The following is a 27,391-nucleotide window of genomic DNA, read 5'->3' on the forward strand; positions in this document are numbered from 1 at the left end:
GTAAATGTGATATCAATTTACTAGAGAACGATATTGTTGCATCAACCAACCACTTAAGTTGGCAGTTTGTTTTGGAACACTAGGAGTTGGTTTGAATGGACTTAAGACAGAATGAACTTCATATATTATGCAGTACCAAGAGTTCACATATTTACCTACAAATGCATGCTTGGAGCGATTTCATCTTGTTTGTGATGCAGATCCGGATGCGGATGGTCTTAAAAATTCATCTTGTTTGCGGTTCAGATAATTCTCAAAATTCATCTTGTTTGCACTTCGTATAGTTTTCAAAATTCATCTTTTCGATTCAGATAGTCTTCAAAATTCATCTTAATGTCTTCGATTCGGAGAGTCTTCAAAATTCATTGTGTTTGCGAGCCAGATAGTTTTCACGATGGCACACAGATTGTACTCATACCTTCTCCTGTTTTCTCTTGTGATACTCTGTTTTGATTTAACATCATCTGAAGTTAGTGAAGCCAATGATACTGTAAGATGTCAAAATCAACACTTCATTTTGCCGCGTAATGATGCGGTTACAATTCAAACGTATGAGAATGAGACCTGCGACTTTGTGGTGTCCTCCGCTAATGACCAAGGAATTACGGTGAATGTTCTTTGGTTGTCCTCACGGTCTATTTTGGACTATTTTGTCCTGCAAGAATCAGGAGCAGAATGCTTCAATCGATCGTTTGCTTGGATTGGATTTACAACGGCAGAACCATGCGCGATAGTTCTTTATTGTAGCATAGTTCATATCAGTGTAAGAGTGTCGTCTATTTTGGAAATACAGGAAAGCAGTATGATTGCATCAACAAACAACTTTGAATATATCAAAGGGTTTGATACGAGTAACCTTAGCGCATTTGAGAACTCCGAGTTCCAACAATGTGAAAATGTTCATATCGTTGATGAAATTTATCAAGTACCACATTATGACCTTCCCTATGTCAGACTGCAAGAGTTAAACCCATCCCTCAAGATAACATTAGAAGGAGATCCATACTTTAAACCAGATGAGCTACCTGGATTTGACCTTGACCTTCCAGATGCTATACTTTTAGCTGAATTCCCAGAACGTCCTAATGGCTGCTTCTGTACCCTACGCTTCCAGGTATATTTTGTTGACTGTCCAGATGTGTATGTTAGCAAGAACATTCTTATAGTAAGCGGACATCCTGCTTTGATTCTCTCAAACTCAACTGCAATAGACGTCTCTGACAGACAACTCACTCACATTGAACCTCAATGCTTCCTCAATCGATCAGATGTTATCATTTTATTGTTGAGCCAGAATAAGATATCAACAATTGGACCTGGTATTTTTGAAGGTTTAGAAAACATTCATACAGTGGACTTGTCTTCCAACCAAATCTCAAGTATAGAAGCTGGTTCGTTTTCACATTTGTACAAATTGAAACGGTTACTGTTAAATGTAAATAAGCTTAAGTATATCTCACATAGTTGGTTAGATGGTTTAGTCAATTTACAGGTACTGTATTTAGGTGGAAATACTATTAAGGAAGTAGAATCAGATATATTTTTACAAATGCAAAGTTTAAATGTGTTGTCTTTACCTAATTGTTATTTAGCTGAATTGTGGAACCTTCCAAATGAACTGTTGTTGTTGGATATTGCAGCGAATAATTTCTCAAGCATTCCCACAAATCTCCCAAAGAATTTGACCCATTTATCCTTAGATAAAAACAATCTCTCCTCTTTGAACCAGACAATATTGTACGATAAATCTACAATGATATCACTAGTCCTGTCATACAATAATATTTCAAAAATTGCAAGTGATTTATTCAGCGATCTTTACACTTTAAAACGCCTTTACTTGGATTTTAATACTTTGGAGAAAATACAAATTGATCTTTTTGATAACTTAAGTAAGTTAGAGTTATTAGCTCTATCTAACAACAGCATTGTCTCACTACCCTTGGGTGTATTCAGAGATTGTCATCAATTGAAAGAGCTGTGGTTGAATAACAACAAACTTAATGTGATACAAATAGACCTCTTTGACGAATTGAAAAAGTTAGAGATACTAAGTCTGAGTAGCAATAATATTGAGTCATTACAGTCCGATGTATTCAGAGATCTTCAGCAATTGCGGGAGCTTTACGTGAATGAGAACAAACTCAATGTGATACAAAGGGACCTTTTTAATAGTTTGACAAAGCTAGAGACATTAAATCTGAGAAAAAATCACTTTGAATCATTACCATCGGGTGTATTCAGAGATCTTCATCAATTGCGAAAGCTTCACCTGTATAAGAACAAACTCTCTATGATACAAAGTGACCTTTTCAATAATTTAACAAATCTAGAGATATTAAGTCTGAATGAAAATACCATTGAATCATTACCATCAGGTGTATTCAGAGATCTTTATCAATTGCGACTGCTGACTTTGTATGAAAACAAATTCAATGTGATACAAAATGAACTTTTCAATGGTTTGACAAAGCTAGAGACCTTAAGTCTTAGTAACAATAACATTGAATCATTACCATCAGGGATATTCGGAGACCTTCATCAATTGCGAGAGCTTTACCTGTATGACAACAAACTCAATATGATACAAAGTGACCTTTTCAATGGCTTGACAAAGCTAGAGATATTAAGTCTAGGTAACAATAGCTTAGAATCATTACCATCAGGTGTATTCAGAGATCTTTACCAATTGCGAGGGCTTTTCCTGTATGACAACAAAGTCAAAGGAATTCAAATTGATCTTTTCAATGAGTTAAGAAAGTTAGAGATATTACAAATGCGTAACAATAACATTGAGTTAGTACCATCAGGCATTTTCAAAGATCTCCAACAATTGCAAGAGCTTTCACTGCATGGTAACAAACTGAAGGTTATTCAAAGTGATATTTTCAGTGGGTTAACTAAGTTAGAAAAATTGAACTTGAATAACAATGAAATTGAATCATTGCCTTCTACTCTTTTTAAAGACCTTAAAAGCTTGAAGGGGCTCCATCTGTATAACAACAGGTTGACTGAAATACCAGAAGATATTTTCCACCAATTTAATGGAATGCCTTTACAGATATTAACTATCTATTCAAACAAAATCATCAGACTTTATCCGTATCAGTTCGCAAATTTGACTGATTTGATAGTTCTAGACCTTATGCATAATGAATTGAGACACATTCATAGCAAGGCTCTTTCTGGTTTAACAAAGTTGAAATATTTAGACCTTGGATATAATAATCTATCAAAAATAACAAAAAACTCTTTTATGGGATTGAGTTTGGAAAACAATAGTTATATCAGAGTAGATAGCCCACCTACATGTTGCTTTCTTGAAACAAGAAGTCAGTCTCAATGTGTTCCAAGAAATGAAAAGTCACCTTACTTTACATGTAAGCAACTTCTCCCATCGACAGCAGTTAAATGCTGTGCATGGATATTTGGTTTTTGTGCTTTGTTTGCAAACATTGTTGTATTCATTTGGGGATGTGAAAAAATTAAATCTAAATCAGCAGAGGAAAAGCCAGTAAAGCAAATTATTTTTATTACTAATTTAGCTCTAGCAGACTTACTTATGGGTGTGTATTTGTTAGTTATTGCATCTGTTGATCAATACTATAGTGAGTATTTTCCTTCGTTTGCTAAACATTGGAGAAATAGTGCACTTTGCAAATTTGCAGGATTTTTGTCAGTCTTATCAAGTGAAGCATCCTTCTTTTTCTGACCCTCATAGCTGTAGATAGACTCTGGTCATTTCGAAAAATCTTTATAACCCGCAAACTCTTTGGCCAAATAACACAAGTATTGATGACGGCATTTGCGTGGGTTACTGCTTTTGCTCTAAGCATTGTAACTGTTTTCTTACAAGATGATAAATTATATCAATTTTCTGATGTGTGTATTGGGTTACCATTGGCTAAGACTAAAACATATGAGAAAAAGTATGAAAACATAACAATATCATACACAAACTCTGACAGGCCAGATGATCCTCTTGAGTTACAAACATTTTCAAAAATTGGCTCAAAAACAGACAACTATTTCTCAATTGGACTTTTCCTTGGGCTTAACTTTCTGTTGTGTTTGTTGATCGCAATATGTTACATACTCCTTTTTGTGTATATTTGGAAATCGGGTTTTGCCTTACTTAAAACCGATTTGAAAATGGCCATAAAGATTGGTGCCATCACATTGACAGACCTCATGTGTTGGTTTCCAATCGTTACTTTGGGTATTTTAGCACAGACTGGAGTAAAGGAACTTTCCCAAGAATGGTTTCCATGGATCACAGCATTTACTTTACCAATTAATTCTGTACTAAATCCGTTTCTATATACTACTCTAGGTCGTGTATCAAGTCATTTTGTAGACCGATTACGGCCAAATTTTTACAATGAAATGGAGACAATGTTGTAGTCAGTTTCATATATTTACCTATTTATTTATCAATGTGACTTCCCCAAAATATATGCAAAAATGTCGAGGGCTTAAAGCCAGAACCACCTATGCCCATTTGTGTTCTCAATCTCAATTATATCTTACTTATTTCGGTAATAAATGGACGATTAATTCTGTCCTCCGTAAGAAAATGCGGTATATAAGTGACATTGGGGTATATGCATGGTCATTTGCATCTACACTAACTGTGAAGTGACCATGCATATACCCCAAAGTCGCTTGCATGAAGGGCATAAAAACCCGTCAATTTGTTGCCGAAATGAGAAACATGTTATTGAGAAAAAAATGGATATAGGTGGTTCTGGCTTTAATCCCTCGATATATGAGTGGATATATTATTTATATGTGGTGGTAGAAAAAGCGATTAAAGAGTTTATAAACTTTTTCGCTCACCTGGAACATTTTCGCTGGCTCGACTGGTATAATAGCATCACCATCTGCTGAGCATGCAGTTGAGCTAGCAAACGTTCCAGGTGAGGAAAAAATGGTGTCGTGATGAAGTTAAAAATCTTACTCATTATTTTAAAATTGTTTGAAGAAAAACAAGGCATGTTGATAATAAACTACTCTCATAAAGAAAGTCCGCACTGATGTAACCCGTCCTACACCAAAACCTGATCGTGTTATGACAATTTGATTGATAAGGTCGTGTGCAGAATATTGTTAGCTCCAATTTGATACCAAATTTGCTACCAAATCTCTTGACAACGATTGATACCAGTATTATGGAATTTGGCGCAATTTCAAAAGTTGCAAATCAAAATGATGCACTCGGTCGCAATTGCATTAGCATAGCAATGTGATCAAGCTTCTGCTGTGTCACAACAGGTCACATATATGACCTGTTTTATAATACGATAATGTTTGTAAATTACAGTGGTGACAACATAATTTTTGGGTGGAGGTGGGGCATAATTATGGGGAGGGGGTCTGGAAATGTGCATTTGTGGATTTTTTTATAGATTTCTTATGTTGACTAGGGAAGGTAAACAATTGCCATGATATCCCCAGGTGCTGCCACAACTATCTCATTAAAAGAGCTAATCCATTTGAAATCCATTCACCCCTATGAAAGACATGATCTGAATTCCCCACACGGGAGTATAGATTTCAAATGGTGTCATCCATTCAGGTAGACCTATTCGAAATTCACACTCCCTGTGTGGAAGATTAAGGTCATGTCTTCCGTAGGATTAGACTGTCCCACAGTCTCGGTTCCATCTCATGGTAAATAATTATTATTTTAATTATTTATTATTATTATTTATTATAATTAGAGCTAAAACCACCTTCTCCTTCACTCCAAAGATTAAAACCAACACACCACTAAGCCCTAACTAATGGCAACAAAGTTATAGTGCTCCTGGAGCACTGTGCGTCGACGAAAACTCAATTAATCTACAAACCAACTTGTTTTTTTTTTAAATAATAGCTCTCCTAATCTGAGACTGTTCCGCGTTGATAGTAAACTGACTTCCAAATAATTATCAAGCTTTGTAACGTGACTGTGGCGTCAATTATGATAGCCCCACCCCATTGCTAATTCAAATATGGTAGGCACATAACATGCATGACCCAGTTCTATTGTCATTTTGCGCGCGAGTTGGTTATGATCAACAGACTATCAATGAAAACTCATTTCAAATATCGCCTTGCTTGCTGAGCTCTACATTGATTGGTCAGGCTAAGTAGCCGCTTACACAAGTCTTACACAAACGGCAAGACAGTGAGACCACGGACGTGATATATATAGAAAACTCGTCTGACCCAGGATGTAAAAGTGAATTCCCACAAAATGCTGGGAACTGGAAGTCAATTTGCCTACAGATTGGAAGGGTCCATGATGCACTCATGTCTACAATAGAATTCACCGCGACCTTTGCAGGACTTGCAACCCCATAAAAAAGCTATTAAACCAAGATAACACTCATTGAAACAGCTCAACTGATTAAATCAGATCTTCCCTGGTTGTGCACATCTGTCTGTTTTATATGTGCGGTATCGCAATGAGCTGGTATTATAGCTTCAGTTGGGTAACCGATTATAAAGGAAACGCAAGTTAACAATGGTATGTGGACCTTTGTTCACGAAATGGGACAATGGTCTGCTTTTTGTTAACCAGCATTCTTGAAAATTAGCAACATAATGATTGTTGACTTAACACGGTTTGGAAATAATTTCTTCATATTTTTTGGTGTTATCTGTTGTTTACATATACACCAAAGTACGAACATCTAAATTAGCTAAAAATTTAGGACATGTTACAAAACTATGTTTTCTAGAATTTTAGAAGAGTACTTTTAATATGGGCCAGTTAGTTTTCACACAGCGACTTTAACTAGGCAATGTATTATTACCTATAACATACACTAAAACACCAAAGTACGCATATTTCCAAACATCTAAATTAGCTAAAAATTTAGGACATGTTACAAAACTATATTTTCTAGAATTTTAGAAGAGTACTTTTAATATTGGCCGGTTATTTTTCACACAGCGACGTTAACTAGGCAAATCCCCATACTTCTAACGTACGCTATTTGTAGAGGTCACGCGTCAATGGCAAGAGCACTGTGTATTGTGTATAGGAAAACGGACAGTAACTGCAGTATGCCATGTATCGGGTTTATTTAATGTTATATAATCTACATTACCAGTCGTTCTCCATGGACCGAGGGAGGGTTTACCGTAGGATTAGCCCATTAAACAGTGCCGAAGATAGTATGGTGCTACTATTTCTGAGTTATGTAACACATGCTTTTTACTGTAGTATTAGCTGTTCATTGTGAATATTTAAAAAAGAATACGAAGTAATACTTTCACTATCTATTAAGTGTCAAGTCGATCAAGAAAGCCGTATCTGCAATAGCTGCCTGGTGTCACTTGTACAAAATATAATGAAGAAATTGACATATGTCTATAAGGCAGCTATCTTGCACTAACCCCTTAAATGTTTTCTTACGTGAGCCACAAGTGACTGGCTCACAGATGTTGTTTTACTGGTTTCACTGAGGAAGATTAACATTCAGATATTAAATTGAAAAATCTTGTTATCATGGTTATGTTATTGTTAGTTAAGATTAATAAATTATTTTGAACTACAATCTAGGCAACTGGACTTACGTTTTTGAGTGGGAAATTTTCACGTTCTAAATTGAACGCATCATCAGCCCGACTGATCTTCTGGCGGTAAAAGTGGGAAAATTTCCCACTCAAAAACGAAAGTCCAGTTGCCTAGATTGTAGTTCAAAATAATTTATTATTTACTACCTGGATGAATGATAATCTTCACAAACGTGTTAGTTAAGATTGTTTTATTGTAAACATGTTTTACTGAAAAAAATATAGCAGCTGCCAAGTTTTGTATATATCAATACTTTTTAAATCTGTTTTTACATATTTATACTTTGATTATACATTTCTTATACTCGATGCGTAACTTAAGTTGTGTTAATAAACATCTTATTTAACATCTTCTGGTAATTGTGCCTGGTGTATTTGCTAGTTTATCTTCTACTTAGTATTACCTTCATGTAAGCTTCCACCCGGGCTTCCACCAAGGGCGGATTGAGTTTTTCGAAAAATTTTCAGGCTCGCTTTGCTCGCCCATTTTTTGATTTTTTTAAAATGGCAAATGCAACTCAATGATCATTCTGGGGGGTGAGAGGGTCTCCCCGGATATGTCCTTTGCCTCCAAAGAGTTCGTTTAGTCACCTATGTTTCATTATTATGCAGGTATATATCGTTCTATTTTTTGCAAGAGAGGATACAATGCACCTATTTGACTATATTCGGACATGTTCATTAGAAATGCTGATATATTATTATTCTGTTTTGCCAAATGAAACATAGCTCAATCCTAATCCTTTGCTTAACTGGCAATAAAAGTTCAATGTTAATATTTGGCCAATTATTAGAAATAAGGGCCAAAAACATGCCTTTTTATGGTGTTTTTGTATGCATTGACAATCAAGCCCAAAGACTTGAACTAATGCTAATTTCAGGTTATGTATTCTAATGTTTGCATATTATAACCAATTGTCAAAATTAACATTAATTTTTTTATTGCCAGTTAGAAATAATTAAAGGATTAGGATTTAGTTATGTTTCATTTGGCAAAACAGGATAATATATTTTAATTCAACAAAATTAGTACTGTATTTTTTGGAATAGGGAGTAGGATCAAAACAACAGTGTAATGATGCAAGTATTTATCTGAAAATTAAATTAATGTTTTTCATTTGACCTTGAAAGTGAATTTTAAGATAAAAAAAAAGGTGCAATTACCCAGCAAACACAAAACGTTTTCGATATCATTCGCAAAAGGTTATAAAATGATTGCCAGAATACGTTTAAATGTCGGGTTATATAAAGGGTATATTAAGGGAAAAAACGTTAAAAATATTTTAATAAATGTTTTTAAAAATATTTTAACAAATGTTTTTAAAAAACATTTGTTAATAATCTATTGACCACCACACACAAAATGTTTTACAGAAAACGTTTAAATGTCGGGTTATCTAAAGGGTATAAAAACGTTTTAATAACATTCCAAAAACATTTTTGAATACTTGATACAAAACATAATATACAGAATGTTATTTTGGGGTTGAAAAAATCTTTGACCAAAATATTTGCAATAACGTTTTACAAACGTTTTCAAATGTTATTAAAACGTTTCTTAAAAATACATTTTAAGAACATTTCTGTGTTTGGTGGGTGCAAATATTTTAACATAATGTTATTTAAGTGTTGACAAAATATTTGCCAAAAAATGTTTGCAAAATAGTTTACAATAATATTTTAAACACATTTAAAAAATATTATTGTAGTGTGTTTTTATACAAAACGTTTTAAAACGTTTTCATGACCTGTATATAGCCCCACATTTAAATGTTATTAAGAAATTACTACACCCCTTGCCAATTATTAATGTGCCTATTTTTGCATTTTCTCAAAATTATAGCGCATTGGTGACAAGTAAGATATGTATATTATAGGGCAAGGACTACAACTACTGCACTGAAATTTCAGCAACATAAGGCAAGTAGTTATTGATTTATTGATCAAATATTTGTTTTCCCTCATTTTTGACTGTAACTCCACAACTGTTGTCTGTGTTGAAATAAAATTTCCAGTGCAGTAGTTGTAGTCCTTGCCCCTATAATATACATATCTTACTTGTCACCAATGCGCTATAATTTTGAGGAAAATGCAAAAATAGGCACAAAATTGGGCAGGGTGTAGTACCCCTTAAAACGTTTTGAAAAAACATTTCAAGAACATTCTGTGTTTGCTGGGTGCAAATATTTTAACATAATGTTATTTAAGTGTTGACTAAATAGTTGGCAAAAAAATGTATGCAAAAATAGTTAACAATAACATTTTGAAAAATTTTTTAAAATATTGTTGTAGTGTGTTTTCATACAAAACGTTTTTTATATAAGCCGACATTTTAATGTTATTAAAACGTTTTTACCTAAACCAAAAGTCAAAATATAACTTATTTAAAACGTTTTAAAAACGTTCTTGTGTTTGCTGGGTAGTTAAAAGGTGTAAAAGTTAACACGTAAATGTTTGACTCCCAAATCCAATTAAATGACTGAGTGAGACTTGGATAATAATAGAAAGTGGGTCATAGCTTTCCGCTTGTGAAGTGACCCGTAATGTTGAATTACAATTTGCATGCATGAAATCACACCCCTTGCCTTTTAATATTGTCTAGGGGGATTGAACCTTGTAAATTGTACCTGCCCTGGTATACAGAAATATTGCGATAATACTGATATTGGGAATTTCCAACATTGATCATGATTACGGAAGTAAAAAGAGCATGCAACAAACGTCATTGCTGTATAGAGACTTGTCTGCTGGTTAACGCTGGAACCTAGCAAACCTTCTCATGTACCTTCGATACGATTGTTCATTTGTATGTTTAGACTACAGCCAATATAGAAAGTGTCAACAGATTAATTATAAATGGTATCTGCAATAAGTGGATGTAACAGAGTGTACCATTGGAACAGGTTGAAGCTACAGGCATGGAACAGGTAGACTACATGTATCTACTGTCATGACTGTATGAAAGAACTATAGGCATGAAATCAATATTTTTCAACATTGAATCTACACCAGTACACTGTAATTCACTGCAAGATATGTATTTTACGATAGTAGTGATTGCATCGGATGGGTAATAAGATATGGAACATACCTTTAAGTTTCTACAAACTTGAAGCTGGCATGACTAGCTACATGTATTTTACGCCACTAAATTTGAGGAGGAAATTGTCATTATGGAATGCTGAATATCGGAATTTTTCATCGGAAAATCCAGTTGAATGGTTCGTGAAAAGAGATCATTTTCCTGGAAAGAGACATTGTAATGATTGTTGTACCAACTAATTAGTAACTAGGAGCTGATTTAACAGGTTATAACACTAGCAATCGGTTACAATGGATTGTGTTCTTACAGAATCAACTTCATGTAATGCAATACCAAGAGTTTCAATATTTCCTATAATTATCGAACAAATGCATGCTTGCGTGCTTGACACTTAACATTGAACTCAAACCAAATTCTTGAAACTAAATATATAGTGAAATCGATCTTATTATTTGCTATTCGGATAGTTTTCACGATGGCACACAGATTGTACTCGTACCTTCTCCTGTTTTCTCTTGTGATGATCTGTTTTGATTTAGCATCATCTGAAGTGACTGATGAAGCAAATGACACTGTAAGATGTCAAAATCAACACTTCATTTTACCGCGTAATGATACGGTTACAATTCAAACATATAAGAATGAGACCTGTGACTTCATGGTGTCCTCCGCTAATGACCAAGGAATTACGGTGAATGTTCTTTGGTTGTCCTCATGGTCTATTTTTGACTACTTTGTTCTGCAAGAATCAGGAGCAGAATGCATCAATAGATCTTTTGGTTGGATTGGATTTACGGTGGCAGAACCATGCGCGATAGTTCTTAATTGTAGCGTAGTTCATATCAACGTAAGAGTGTCGTCTATTTTGGAAATACAGGAAAGCAGTATGATTGCATCAACAAACAACTTTGAATATATCAAACGGGTTGATACGAGCAACCTTAGCGCATTTGAGAACTCCAAGTTCCAACAGTGTGAAAATGTTCATATCGTTGATGGAATTTATCAAGTACCATATGATGAACTTCCCTATGTCAGACTGCAAGAGTTAAACCCATCCCTCAAGATAACATTAGAAGGAGATCCATACTTTAAACCAGATGAGTTACCCGGATTTGACCTTGACCTTCCAGATGCTATACTTTTAGCTGAATTCCCAGAATGTCCTAATGGCTGCTTCTGTACCCTACGCTTCCAGATGTTTTTCATTGACTGTTCAGATGTGTATGTTAGCAAGAACATTCTTGTAGTAAGCGGACCTCCAGCTATGATTATCGCAAACTCAACTGCAATAGATCTCTCTGACAGACAACTCACCCACATTGAACCCAAATGCTTCCTCAATCTATCAGATGTTATCATTTTATTGTTGAACCAGAATAAGATGACAACAATTGGACCTGGTATTTTTGAAGGTTTAGATAACATTCATACAGTGGACTTGTCTTCCAACCAAATCTCAAGTATAGAAGCTGGTTCGTTTTCCCATTTGTACAAATTGAAACGGTTACTGTTAAATGTAAATAAGCTTAAGTATATTTCACATAGTTGGTTAGATGGTTTAGTCAATGTACAGGTACTGTATTTAGGTGGAAATACTATTAAGGAAGTAGAAGCAGATTTATTTTCACAGATGCAAAAGTTAAATGCATTGTCTTTACCTGATTGTTATTTAGCTGAATTGGGGAACCTTCCGAATGAATTATTGCTGTTAGATATTGCATCAAATACTTTTCCAAGCTTTCCCACAACTTTGCCAAAGAATTTAACGCATTTATCCTTAGATAACAATGATCTCTCCATTCTGAACCAAACATTATTGCACAATAAATCTACAATGGTATCACTAGTCCTATCACACAATAATTTATCAGTCATTGCAAGCGAAGTATTCAGTCATCTTTATACTTTAAAACACCTTTATTTAGATTTGAATATGTTGGAGTTAATACAAATTGACCTTTTTGATAAATTGATAAAGTTAGATATATTAGATCTATCTAACAACCGCATTGATTCACTACCATCGGGAATATTCAAAGATTGTCATCAATTGAAAGAGCTGTGGTTGAATAACAATAAACTTGGAGTAATTCAAATTGACCTTTTTGATGAATTGACAAAGTTAGAGATACTAAGTCTGAGAAGCAATAATATTGAGTCATTACAGTCCGATGTATTCAGAGATCTTCAGCAATTGCGGGAGCTTTACGTGAATGAGAACAAACTCAATGTGATACAAAGTGACCTTTTCAATAGTTTGACAAAGCTAGAGACATTAAATCTGGGAAAAAATCACATTGAATCATTACCGTCAGGTGTATTCAGAGATCTTCGTCAGTTGCGAAAGCTTCACCTGTATAAGAACAAACTCTATATGATAGAAAGTGACCTTTTCAATAATTTAACAAATCTAGAGATATTAAGTCTGAATGAAAATAACATTGAATCATTACCATCAGGTATATTCAGAAATCTTCATCAATTGCGAGAGCTGATTATATATGAAAACAAACTCAATGTGATACAAAGTGACCTTTTCAATAATTTGACAAAGCTAGAGATATTAAGTCTGAGTAACAATAGCATTGAATCATTACCATCAGGTGTATTCAGAGATCTTCATCAATTGCGAGAGCTTTATGTGTACGAGAACAAACTCAATGTGATACAAAGTGATCTTTTCAATAGTTTGACAAAACTAAAGATAGTAAGGCTATATAAAAATGACATTGAATCATTACCATCGGGTGTATTCAGAAATCTTCATCAATTGCGAGAGTTGATGATATATGAAAACAAACTCAATGTGATACAAAGTGACCTTTTCAATAGTTTGACAAAGCTAGAGATATTAAGGCTACATAAAAATGACATTGAATCATTACCATCAGGTATATTCAGAAATCTTCATCAATTGAAAGAGCTGTGGGTGTATAAAAACAAACTCAATGTGATACAAAGTGACCTTTTCAATAGTTTGACAAAGCTGGAGATATTAAGTCTGAATGAAAATGACATTGAATCATTACCATCAGGTATATTCAAAGATCTTTATCAATTGAAAGAGATGTGGATGTTTGAAAACAAATTCAATGTGATACAAAGTGACCTTTTCAATAATTTAACAAAGCTGGAAACGTTAAGTCTGAGTAACAATAGCATTGAATCATTACCGTCAGGTGTATTCAGAGATCTTCATCAATTGCTAAAGCTTTACCTGCATAGGAACAAACTCAATGTGGTACAAAGTGACCTTTTCAATAGTTTGACAAAGCTAGAGATATTAAGTCTGAATGAAAATAACATTGAATCATTACCATCAGGTGTATTCAGAAATCTTCATCAATTGAAAGTGCTGTGGATGTTTGAAAACAAATTCAACGTGATACAAAGTGACCTTTTCAATAATTTAACAAAGCTGGAAACGTTAAGTCTGAGTAACAATAGCATTGAATCATTACCGTCAGGTGTATTCAGAGATCTTCATCAATTGCTTTTGCTTAACCTGGATAATAACAAACTCAAGGTTATTCAAATGGACATTTTCAGTGGGTTGACCAAGTTACAGAGATTAGGTCTGAATTCCAATGAAATTGAATCATTGCCTTCTAGGCTTTTTAAAGACCTTAAAAGCTTACAGGCGCTCCATCTGTTTGACAACAGGTTGACTAAAATACCAATAGATATTTTCCACCAATTTATTGGAATGCCTTTACAGATATTAACTATGTATTCAAACAAAATTACCAGACTTTATCCATATCAGTTTGCAAATTTGACAAATTTGAAAGCATTGTTGCTTCATAATAATGAATTAAGACACATTCACAACAAAGCACTGTCTGGTTTAACCAAGTTGAAATTTCTAGTCCTTACATATAATAATCTGTCAAAAATAACAACAAACTCTTTTGTTGGACTGAGTCTACAAAAGAATAGTTACATAGTACTAGACAGCCCAGCCACATGTTGTTTCCTAGAATTTAAAAGTCAGTCTCAATGTGTTCCAAGAAATCCCAAATCACCTTACTTAACATGTAAGCAACTTCTTCCGTCTACAGCAGTCAAATGCTGTACATGGATTTTTGGCTTCTGTGCTTTGTTTGCAAACATTGTTGTATTCATTTGGGGATGTGAAAAAATTAAATCTAAATCAGCAGAGGAAAAGCAAGTAAAGCAAATTATTTTTATTACCAATTTAGCTCTGGCAGACTTACTTATGGGTGTGTATTTGTTAGTTATTGCATCTGTTGATCAATACTATAGGGAGTATTTTCCTTTATATGCTGAACATTGGAGGAACAGTGCATTTTGCAAATTTGCAGGATTTCTGTCAGTCTTATCAAGTGAAGCATCCCTTCTTTTTCTGACCCTCATAGCTGTAGATAGACTATGGGCATTTCGAAAAATCTTTATAACGCGCAAACTATTTGGCCAAATGACTCAAGTATTGATGACAGCATTTGCATGGGTTACTGCCTTTGCTCTAAGCGTTGTAACTGTTTTCTTGCAAGATGATAAATTATATCAATTTTCTGATGTGTGTATTGGGCTACCATTGGCTAAGACTAAAATATATGAGGATAGCAATGAAAATATTACAATATCATACAACTTTGACAGGCCAGATGACCATAGTCAGTTGCAGATATTTACAGAAATTGGCTCAAAAATAGAAAATTATTTCTCAATTGGACTTTTTCTTGGGCTTAACTTTCTGTTGTGTTTATTGATTGCAATATGTTACATACTCCTATTTGTGTATATTTGTAAATCAGGATTCTCCTTGCTTAAAACTGATTTGAAAATGGCTATAAAGATGGGCGCCATTGCGTTGACTGACCTCATGTGTTGGTTTCCAATAGTTACTTTGGGTATTCTAGCACAGACTGGAGTAAAGGAACTCTCACCTGAATGGTTTCCATGGATTACAGCATTTATTTTACCAATTAATTCTGTACTAAATCCATTTCTATATGCTACTGTAGGTCGTGTATCAAATCATTTTGTAGACCGATTACGACCAAATTGTTACAATGAAATGGAGACAATGTTGTAGTCAATTTAATTTATTTTACATATTTATTTTATCAGTGCGATTTCCTCAAAATATTGTAGCTGTATTAAATGTATGTACATTTTCTGCACAAATTGATTGCAAAAGATTAATTTTATAATGGAAAAAGGGAAAGCGTGATATGATAGCAATACACAATATTTACAAAGATGAAATTATTGATATGAAAACAACATTGGGCAAGATTTTAATCTCAAACTTAGATATAAATTTGTCCCTTGTTTTCATAGTCATATAGCAGGTTCTTAGTGACTTGGAAACACACTTGGAAAAGTGAAAAGTCAAAGTGTGTGACAATGTATTCAAAAATTTACGAGTATATATTCATATGTAGTGGTAGATAAAATGATTAAAGAATTTGCTTCAACAACTCACTATTTTCGCCCGCATGGAATGTTTTTGCGAGCTTGTTTAGTAGCGTCTCTTCAGTAGAATGGACTATCCTCATTAGGCTAGTCCAGTTGAAATCCACACACCCCCTATGGAAGACATGACCTTAATCTTCCACACAGGGAGTATGAAAATCGATTGTGATACCTGAATGGGTGATTCCATTTGAAATCTACACATGTGTGGGAGATTAAGGTCATGTCTTCCATAAGGCTGCGATCACATAGAAGTATACTGTATACGGTATTCGCTTAGGAGTATACTATGTGAACTCGGCCTGATCGAATGAGCGTATATCGTATAGAGTATACCGTATACAGTATACTTCTAGGTGATCGCAGACTAAGGGGAGCAGATTTCAACTGGAATAGGCCATTGTATACAAGGATGATAGTATCACAGCATCACCATCTACTGAACATGCTGAACAAGCAAAAATTATGTACATAGTGTTGAAATAAAACTTATTAATAAAACAAAAATCAAAAAAAAAAAAAACACGATGCATACACGTGGCTGTCAAGGCAAGTTGATAATTATTATTTTGTATGAATAAAATGAATAATATAATTATACAATAAAGGAATAAATCCTATGCAACAAATGTGTTTTCATGCGTTTGTATAATTTGTAACCTGTGTAAGAGATATTATCAGAATCTAGACAGTTTGGGCAATTGCTTCATTAAATATTCAATATATTCAATATTCAATATTCCCCAATATGCAAATAAGCCTAACCCTTATTTACATATTGGGGATATTTGATGAAGCATCTACCACATATGTTCTACGGTACAGTTGTAAAAAGATTGTGTACCATTACTTGTGTTTAACATTTCATTAAAATAGTATCCTATTTATGCCTTCAAATTCATTGACCACATCATTATTTGATTTTGGTAGACCAGTGTGGTGTACAGTGGTAGCACCAGGAATTTTTGTTGGTGAGGGAAGGAACATTTTTAGAGGAGGTAAAAGTCATTTGCCTATAATTGGTAAAAAGACCATTTTTCAATTTCTTGTTTTGATTGTGGGAACAAAGCCCAAGATGGGGAGGGGGATTTGCATGTTGCCGATGCTCACCATGCCCCCTTCTCCTTGGCACCACCACTGATGGTCTAATAATTGTTCTACTGATCTGCAAACAAGCCTTCAAATCAACAGTCTATAGCATCAAGCTAGAGCTGTATTGTATTTTAGTGATCTCTATACACCTGTTCATAATTGAAAGAAGTGTGACTGTCCCACCACATTCAACCACTTGGCCGTCGTCGAGCAGTAGGGTTTCCTCTCTTTTGTCCTGCATGTTTTACTGTGAAGCACCAGATCTCTTGTACCAGCTTCTCCTAGAGCTTCATACAGTTAAGGGACTGCAATAATTATGAGCACTGGGGAGGTAATAATTATTGCTCATAATTGGATTCACAGTTCCAAAGGCACTCAGATCGCATGACCTTGAAGATCATTTCTCCCATACTATGCAAGCATTTGGAATGCCCTGCCAGCACATGTAGTTTCAAACCATGATATGCAGAGCTTCAAGCGGGAGATTAATACAGTAAGGCGCCTAGATGAGCTTTGACATTTTGTTGATTTTGTATGTGTGGTTTTTTCATGTCAATTTAAATGAAAATAATTCAGTTTTCAATAAATAATTAAGGCACTTTGAGGGAAGCATGACCTCTACCATAAGCTATTCTGCCCTATGACATGTCACAGTTAATACATATATGTTGAGGTCTGACTTTCAAGTGGACCTTTAACACTTTAACGCTGCACATTGTAGAGCAGGGGGTGCCTGAGGGGAGATGTGCCTCCTCATAAGTTGGGAAACTTGTGAAAATGAATTCAATTGAAGCCGTTTGGTGCCCTATTTTTACATTTTTGGGGGGAATCGGTGTAGCTTACCCTCCATAAAATCCCATATATATGTTTAGAATTGTTAAATGTATTTATGTTTGCAACTAACATACTAGCTTGGATTTCCTCTCTCTCCAGCTCTCTTCTTTTATCTTTTTCTACTCTCACTTTCTCACTAATATCTCCCCTTTTGAAGTGAATACTTGCATAAAGCTATGTGTTTGTGAGTGAACTTAAACCAGATTTGAATATATCACATACACTTACATATATTGTATTAAAAAGCATGTCATAATGAGCCAACAATAACACTGATTTAGATTACACCTATTTGAAAGTGTGACAGACAGGATGTGATGGACAGGACAAGACGGACAGTGTGTGACGAAGCTACTGTGTTGTAATTTCAAGCTGTTATTATCCCGAAATACAAATTGGAAGATAACTTTGTCAAATGCCACAATTTGCCAGAAAAAAGTTTAAAGGCACACAAGTTGGAGTTGAGGCTGTGAGTTACAAAGTGCCCTTTAAATGACTAAGACTGGGATTTACAGTAGCAAACTATTGCAAGTGGATCACTAGCTTTCTGTGTCACAATTCCCATGCATGAAATCACCCCCTTTGCCCTTTAATATTTTGTGAGGGTATTGGACCTTGTAAATTGTACATGTATACAGAAATAGTATGGTAATACTGATTTTGAGGCTTTCCAACATTGATCTGATCATGATAAATATTAATGAAGCAAAAGGGCATGAAACACGCCCGGGGGTCACTCCCATTGTGGCCTGTACACCATCCGCGATAATCAACTTTTGAAAAGCACCCTAAACAAGGATTTAACCCTTGGCTAAAACGACACCCTAAACAGGGATTTCATTGCTAACATCAAATTTCATACCCTAAATTTCATTTCCGCGTATTTAGAAATTGCAATTTTGCTACCCTTTTTCAAATTTTTCATGTTTTTGACACCCTAAACGCGATACATCCAGATTCTCATTCACGGTTTACCCCCGCGGCAGATTACCTTCGCGGCTACACCTGGTGTAGCCCTGAAGCTACACCTTAATAGAGCTATTCTGAAGCTACTTCGAAGTAGCTACACCTTAGCAAACCCATAGTGGATGCACCATATCAGAGCTACTTCGCTGTTACTCCATCCATTGTCTGTCTAGAAGCCAACTCCGGTGCTACACTAGTGCCAACTTCTGGATACGCCATATCGGAGCTGCTCCAAAGGTACTCTTAAGAAGCTACTCTGAAGTACATCTGATAGCTGTCAGCCACGAGTCAACCCTGGAGTAACACCGAAGTCAGCTCCGGTGTACAACCGCAGCCAAACGGGTCATTGACCGGCAGCGGTAAACAACTCACCGAACGCGTAATCGGCCGCGTACTAGTGCGCGTACCTAGCTATTTTTAGCAAAGCGAACGTTTGTTGTTTTGATTAATTGATTGACCATGTTTGCACGTTTGCATAGGGCGTCATGAATCGTTTTCAGCCACACGGAGACACGGACTATCATTTTGTTTCTTTTTACTGGTTTTGTTTCCTTTGTAGAAACTTGTTATTTTGTTTAATGACAGTACGACTTCTTCTCAATTTGTTTTTAAAATCATTTTCAATCATTATTTAATTTTGTGTTTCTTGTTATGTTTTTAGTTTTGCTAAACGTGAGATGCTTGCATGACGTTGTCGTTGTTTTTCTGTATTTTAAAGAAAGTGTGCATACTGCGGTTCGCGGTTCTACTTTCCCATGTTGTTTGTTTATTACAGGAGTTTATTATTGGACCCACAGTTAAAATGCATTCATAATTACTTATTGAATTTCTTATTTTTACGCTGTTTTCCTAACATTTTGCACCACATTACTTTACTGTTGCAAGTCGTAGCCTAGGCCTAGGCCTATATTAATATGCTACTACTTGCAATACAGTTTTGATGTTTTAAATACATGTTTTGGCTAGGCCCTAGTCTTTTAACTTTCATTGATGTTACTTGCAGTTTTCATATTTTCTCGGTTGTTATTCATCTTTTACTTTGACTTACCTGTTTGATATGTGTTTTTTCGTTTGTTTTGAGTAGGCCTGCATTTGTTTGTTTTTTAAACATTTTTCTTTGCTTATTATTATACTTGAATGATTGGTCACTTAATATTAAAAAGTAAATATTTAAATAAGTTACTAAACAATTAAAAAGTAAATAAGTATAATATAATACACGTAAATAAATAATAAATATAAAACTAATAATAAATTTAATAAAAGCGTAAAACATAAATGAATAAAAGTGGGGTCCTAAAATAAATGACCAATCATTCAAGTATAAATGCAAAGAAAAATGCTTAAAAACATACAAATGCAGGCCTAATCAAACAAATGAAAAAACATGTAAGCAAACAGGTAATCAAATTAAAAAGCTAAATAACAACCAAGTTAATGATAATTATTATCATTCTAATATTGATTATTTTTCATAGGCCTAGGCCTACGAGTACTATTCTTTTTTTTTAAATTTTTATTTAGGCCTAATAGGCCTACACATGTTTACTTATTTACTTTCTTATTTGTGTAGTTTTTACTTGTTAATTTAATTATGCCTACCTATTATTTTATTTACTTGTTTATTCATTGATTAATTTATTTAGTCAGTTATTTACTTCATTAATTTCACTTGCTTATTTCTGAACTTGTTTATAGGCCTATTTACTTGTTTACTATTTTCTATTATTATACTTTTAACATATATTTGAAAAAAAAAGAAAAAAGAAAGAAAGAAAGAACAAAAATCCTAATATATCCTAATAAAAGCATACAATAAAGCTAAATTGAGAAAATAGCATTCAATCTGGCAACAGATCATCACGCATTTTTTTACGGAGTACCTCTAGAGGTACTCCGCTATAGGCTGTCTCTACGGGAGGTACACCGTGGAAAACCGGATAGGAGTAGTCCACGGATTTTTGACTCGCGTTATGGTGCACCGCTACAGAGTAGCCCTGGGGGTAATCCGGAGTAGCTCCAGAGTACATCCAGTGAGAAATTGAAAAACCGACCCTTTTTTACGCGTTTTCATTATCGCGGATGGTGTACAGGCCACAATGGGAATGACCCCCGGGGAAACACGTTGTTGCTGTATATTAAGTGCGTGGGTGACGCTGGAAATTTGTGGATTTCTAAAACATGTTTCTTAAATGGCGCTACTCCCCATTACAGAAAAATACAGCACTAATTTTTTTGATTTAAAAAATATTATCCTGTTTTGCCAAAGGAAACAGTTCAATCCTAATCCTTTGGTTAGTCCTAACTGGCAATGAAAGTAAAATTTTAATAATTGGTAAATTTTTAGGGGCCAAAAACATGCATTTTAGGGCTTTTTTCGACCTTTTTTGTATTCTGTGACAATCAAGCCCAAAGACTTGAACAAAGACTAATTTCAATTTATGCATTCTAATTTTTGGAAAACACATTTTCCAATCTTTTTCATAACCAATTAGCAAAAATAACATTTAATATTAAAATTATGAGCCAATTGAATACATGAATACAAAAGCCATCTAAGTCCATGCGAAGTTATTTTGAGAAAAAACCCGTGTATCATTTTAATTCCTTCAGTTAGATTTACCTGGTCAATATGGTAAGTTTTACGTGCAAATGAGTGGATTAACCTGTATTAGGTATGACGATTAGCATTTCAGGGACTTCGTGGGGTTCATTTTAAATTTTGGACTTAGGTGGTTTTTTGAATCATATACAAAGACAACAATGTTAGAATGAGATTACCACTAGTAAGATAATACAAAATAAAGCACACAGGTATGTATAATGTTGATAAGCATTCTGCCATGTAATATAAACCACACACTTTCCTTTATTAAACCCTTTTTTGTTCAAAAGTCATTCTCTAGCAATGAATGTGTTACAAGTGGACTTTTATACATACTGGATTTCAATCAATGTGTTACAAGACTCAAATCATGGAATTGGGTGATTCTTTCATACATGCTATTTTTCACATGCCCAATAGACACAGAGAATGAATTTGAGTTGTTCTTTCATGCATATGACAGGCCTATGTATAGCAACAATTTCCCATGCTTAACTCAATTTGGCCAAAGTATGGACTTAGGTGGCTTTTGTATTCATATATTCAATTCTTACCCTATACTCAAGATTTCCAAGTCTTACAATTTTGTGACTAAAATTGTAAGAAAACATGCAAAGTTGTATGTTTTTGGACCTTTTCCCCTCAAATTGCAAAAATATTAAAATTGGACTTTTATTACCAGTTAGAACTAACTAAAGTATTAGGATTTAGCTATGTTTCATTTGGGAAAACAGGATAGTATTTTTTTTATCCGAAAAAAATTAGTGCTGTATTTTCTGGAATAGGGAGTAGTTCCTTTTAACTACAGAAAATATAGACAGAAGTGCTGACAGATTAACATTGGGCAATATAAGGAAATGAATATAAAAATACAAATTGGAATTCCAATACTATTACTGATTTGTCATTACCGGATCTGGATTAGTACACGTCACCAATTGTACCTGCTCATTGAGACATGTTGAAGCTATACTAGGTATAAAACAGGTAGACTCTACATGTATCTGTATGAAAGAATTATAGGCATGAAACCAATAGTTTTCAACATTGAATCTCAACTGGTATACTGCAAAAAATGTATTTTACGATAGTAGTGACAACTGCATTGGATGAGTAATTTATAAGAAGATAATTGAACATATCTTTGAGTTTCTACACAAACTTGAGAGTAGATCGACTAGCAAGGCCATTAACGTCAAGCTTCATGTGCTATATTCACTCCACTAAATACTAGAGAGCGATATTGTTGCATCAACCAACCACTTAAGTTGACGGGTTTTTTAGAACACTAGGAATTGGTTTGAATGGACGTGTATAAGACAGAATAAACTATATATTCATATGCACTATTATGCAGTACCAAGAGTTCACATATTTACCTACAAATGCATGCTTGGAGTTCTTTCATCTTGTTTGTGATGCAGATCCGGATGCGGATAGTCTTAAAAATTCATCTTGTTTGCGATTCAGATAGTTCTCAAAATTCATCTTGTATGCACTTCGTATAGTTTTCAAAATTCATCTTTGCGATTCAGATAGTCTTCAAAATTCATCTTGTCTTCGATTCGGAGAGTCTTTCAAATTCATCTTGTTTGCAAGCCAGATAGTTTTCACGATGGCACGCAGATTGTACTCATACCATCTCCTGTTTTCGCTTGTGATATTCTGTTTTGATTTAGCATCATCTGAAGTGAGTGAAGCCAATGATACTGTAAGATGTCAAAATCAACACTTCATTTTGCCGCGTAATGACGCGGTTACAATTCAAACGTATGAGAATGAGACCTGCGACTTTGTGGTGTCCTCCGCTAATGACCAAGGAATTACGGTGAATGTTCTTTGGTTGTCCTCACGGTCTATTTTGGACTATTTTGTCCTGCAAGAATCAGGAGCAGAATGCTTCAATCGATCGTTTGCTTGGATTGGATTTACAACGGCAGAACCATGCGCGATAGTTCTTTATTGTAGCATAGTTCATATCAGTGTAAGAGTGTCGTCTATTTTGGAAATACAGGAAAGCAGTATGATTGCATCAACAAACAACTTTGAATATATCAAAGGGTTTGATACTAGTAACCTTAGCGCATTTGAGAACTCCGAGTTCCAACAATGTGAAAATGTTCATATCGTTGATGAAATTTATCAAGTACCACATTATGACCTTCCCTATGTCAGACTGCAAGAGTTAAACCCATCCCTCAAGATAACATTAGAAGGAGATCCATACTTTAAACCAGATGAGCTACCTGGATTTGACCTTGACCTTCCAGATGCTATACTTTTAGCTGAATTCCCAGAATGTCCTAATGGCTGCTTCTGTACCCTACGCTTCCAGGTATATTTTGTTGACTGTCCAGATGTGTATGTTAGCAAGAACATTCTTATAGTAAGCGGACCTCCTGCTTTGATTCGCGCAAACTCAACTGCAATAGACGTCTCTGACAGACAACTCACTCACATTGAACCTCAATGCTTCCTCAATCGATCAGATGTTATCATTTTATTGTTGAGCCAGAATAAGATATCAACAATTGGACCTGGTATTTTTGAAGGTTTAGAAAACATTCATACAGTAGACTTGTCTTTCAACCAAATCTCAAGTATAGAAGCTGGTTCGTTTTCACATTTGTACAAATTGAAACGGTTACTGTTAAATGTAAATAAGCTTAAGTATATCTCACATAGTTGGTTAGATGGTTTAGTCAATTTACAAGTACTGTATTTAGGTGGAAATACTATTAAGGAAGTAGAATCAGATATATTTTTACAAATGCAAAGTTTAAATGTGTTGTCTTTACCTAATTGTTATTTAGCTGAATTGTGGAACCTTCCAAATGAACTGTTGTTGTTGGATATTGCAGCGAATAATTTCTCAAGCATTCCCACAAATCTCCCAAAGAATTTAACCCATTTATCCTTAGATAAAAACAATCTCTCCTCTTTGAACCAGACAATATTGTACGATAAATCTACAATGATATCACTAGTCCTGTCATACAATAATATTTCAAAAATTGCAAGTGATTTATTCAGCGATCTTTACACTTTAAAACGCCTTTACTTGGATTTTAATACTTTGGAGAAAATACAAATTGATCTTTTGATAACTTAAGTAAGTTAGAGTTATTAGCTCTATCTAACAACAGCATTGTCTCACTACCCTTGGGTGTATTCAGAGATTGTCATCAATTGAAAGAGCTGTGGTTGAATAACAACAAACTTAATGTGATACAAATAGACCTCTTTGACGAATTGAAAAAGTTAGAGACACTAAGTCTGAGTAGCAATAATATTGAGTCATTACAGTCCGATGTATTCAGAGATCCTCAGCAATTGCGAGAGCTTTACCTGGATGAGAACAAACTCAATGTGATACAAAGGGACCTTTTTAATAGTTTGACAAAGCTAGAGACATTAAATCTGAGAAAAAATCACTTTGAATCATTACCATCGGGTGTATTCAGAGATCTTCATCAATTGCGAAAGCTTCACCTGTATAAGAACAAACTCTCTATGATACAAAGTGACCTTTTCAATAATTTAACAAATCTAGAGATATTAAGTCTGAATGAAAATACCATTGAATCATTACCATCAGGTGTATTCAGAGATCTTTATCAATTGCGACTGCTGACTTTGTATGAAAACAAATTCAATGTGATACAAAATGAACTTTTCAATGGTTTGACAAAGCTAGAGACCTTAAGTCTTAGTAACAATAACATTGAATCATTACCATCAGGGATATTCGGAGACCTTCATCAATTGCGAGAGCTTTACCTGTATGACAACAAACTCAATATGATACAAAGTGACCTTTTCAATGGCTTGACAAAGCTAGAGATATTAAGTCTAGGTAACAATAGCTTAGAATCATTACCATCAGGTGTATTCAGAGATCTTTACCAATTGCGAGGGCTTTTCCTGTATGACAACAAAGTCAAAGGAATTCAAATTGATCTTTTCAATGAGTTAAGAAAGTTAGAGATATTACAAATGCGTAACAATAACATTGAGTTAGTACCATCAGGCATTTTCAAAGATCTCCAACAATTGCAAGAGCTTTCACTGCATGGTAACAAACTGAAGGTTATTCAAAGTGATATTTTCAGTGGGTTAATGAAGTTAGAAAAATTGAACTTGAATAACAATGAAATTGAATCATTGCCTTCTACTCTTTTTAAAGACCTTAAAAGCTTAAAGGGGCTCCATCTGTATAACAACAGGTTGACTGAAATACCAGAAGATATTTTCCACCAATTTAATGGAATGCCTTTACAGATATTAACTATCTATTCAAACAAAATCATCAGACTTTATCCGTATCAGTTCGCAAATTTGACTGATTTGATAGTTCTAGACCTTATGCATAATGAATTGAGACACATTCATAGCAAGGCTCTTTCTGGTTTAACAAAGTTGAAATATTTAGACCTTGGATATAATAATCTATCAAAAATAACAAAAACTCTTTTATGGGATTGAGTTTGGAAAACAATAGTTATATCAGAGTAGATAGCCCACCTACATGTTGCTTTCTTGAAACAAGAAGTCAGTCTCAATGTGTTCCAAGAAATGAAAAGTCACCTTACTTTACATGTAAGCAACTTCTCCCATCGACAGCAGTTAAATGCTGTGCATGGATATTTGGTTTTTGTGCTTTGTTTGCAAACATTGTTGTATTCATTTGGGGATGTGAAAAAATTACATCTAAATCAGCAGAGGAAAAGCCAGTAAAGCAAATTATTTTTATTACTAATTTAGCTCTAGCAGACTTACTTATGGGTGTGTATTTGTTAGTTATTGCATCTGTTGATCAATACTATAGTGAGTATTTTCCTTCGTTTGCTAAACATTGGAGAAATAGTGCACTTTGCAAATTTGCAGGATTTTTGTCAGTCTTATCAAGTGAAGCATCCCTTCTTTTTCTGACCCTCATAGCTGTAGATAGACTCTGGTCATTTCGAAAAATCTTTATAACCCGCAAACTCTTTGGCCAAATAACACAAGTATTGATGACGGCATTTGCGTGGGTTACTGCTTTTGCTCTAAGCATTGTAACTGTTTTCTTACAAGATGATAAATTATATCAATTTTCTGATGTGTGTATTGGGTTACCATTGGCTAAGACTAAAACATATGAGAAAAAGTATGAAAACATAACAATATCATACACAAACTCTGACAGGCCAGATGATCCTCTTGAGTTACAAACATTTTCAAAAATTGTCTCAAAAACAGACAACTATTTCTCAATTGGACTTTTCCTTGGGCTTAACTTTCTGTTGTGTTTGTTGATCGCAATATGTTACATACTCCTTTTTGTGTATATTTGGAAATCGGGTTTTGCCTTACTTAAAACCGATTTGAAAATGGCCATAAAGATTGGTGCCATCACATTGACAGACCTCATGTGTTGGTTTCCAATCGTTACTTTGGGTATTTTAGCACAGACTGGAGTAAAGGAACTTTCCCCAGAATGGTTTCCATGGATCACAGCATTTACTTTACCAATTAATTCTGTACTAAATCCGTTTCTATATACTACTCTAGGTCGTGTATCAAGTCATTTTGTAGACCGATTACGGCCAAATTTTTACAATGAAATGGAGACAATGTTGTAGTCAGTTTCATATATTTACCTATTTATTTATCAATGTGACTTCCCCAAAATATATGCAAAAATTACGAGGGCTTAAAGCCAGAACCACCTATGCCCATTTGTGTTCTCAATCTCAATTATATCTTACTTATTTCGGTAATAAATGGACGATTAATTCTGTCCTCCGTAAGAAAATGCGGTATATAAGTGACATTGGGGTATATGCATGGTCATT

The 27,391-nt window shown here is 34.5% G+C and overlaps 2 protein-coding genes across 2 annotated transcripts; both read left to right on the forward strand.

Moving 5' to 3' along the window:
* Positions 1-232: 232 nt before the first annotated feature.
* LOC140157978 (uncharacterized) lies at positions 233-13,398 on the forward strand. Its single transcript, XM_072181227.1, has 3 exons — positions 233-3,689; positions 11,152-13,074; positions 13,373-13,398. The coding sequence occupies exons 1-3, from the start codon at positions 395-397 to the stop codon at positions 13,396-13,398; spliced, it is 5,244 nt and encodes a 1,747-aa protein (XP_072037328.1). The 5' UTR covers positions 233-394.
* Positions 13,399-23,169: 9,771 nt separating this feature from the next.
* LOC140157980 (uncharacterized) lies at positions 23,170-26,039 on the forward strand. Its single transcript, XM_072181228.1, has 2 exons — positions 23,170-24,242; positions 24,668-26,039. The coding sequence occupies exons 1-2, from the start codon at positions 23,170-23,172 to the stop codon at positions 26,037-26,039; spliced, it is 2,445 nt and encodes an 814-aa protein (XP_072037329.1).
* The last annotated feature ends 1,352 nt before the right edge of the window (positions 26,040-27,391 follow it).

This window comes from Amphiura filiformis, chromosome 7 (genome assembly GCF_039555335.1).
Source record: "Amphiura filiformis chromosome 7, Afil_fr2py, whole genome shotgun sequence".
Classification (NCBI taxonomy): Eukaryota; Metazoa; Echinodermata; class Ophiuroidea; order Amphilepidida; family Amphiuridae; genus Amphiura; species Amphiura filiformis.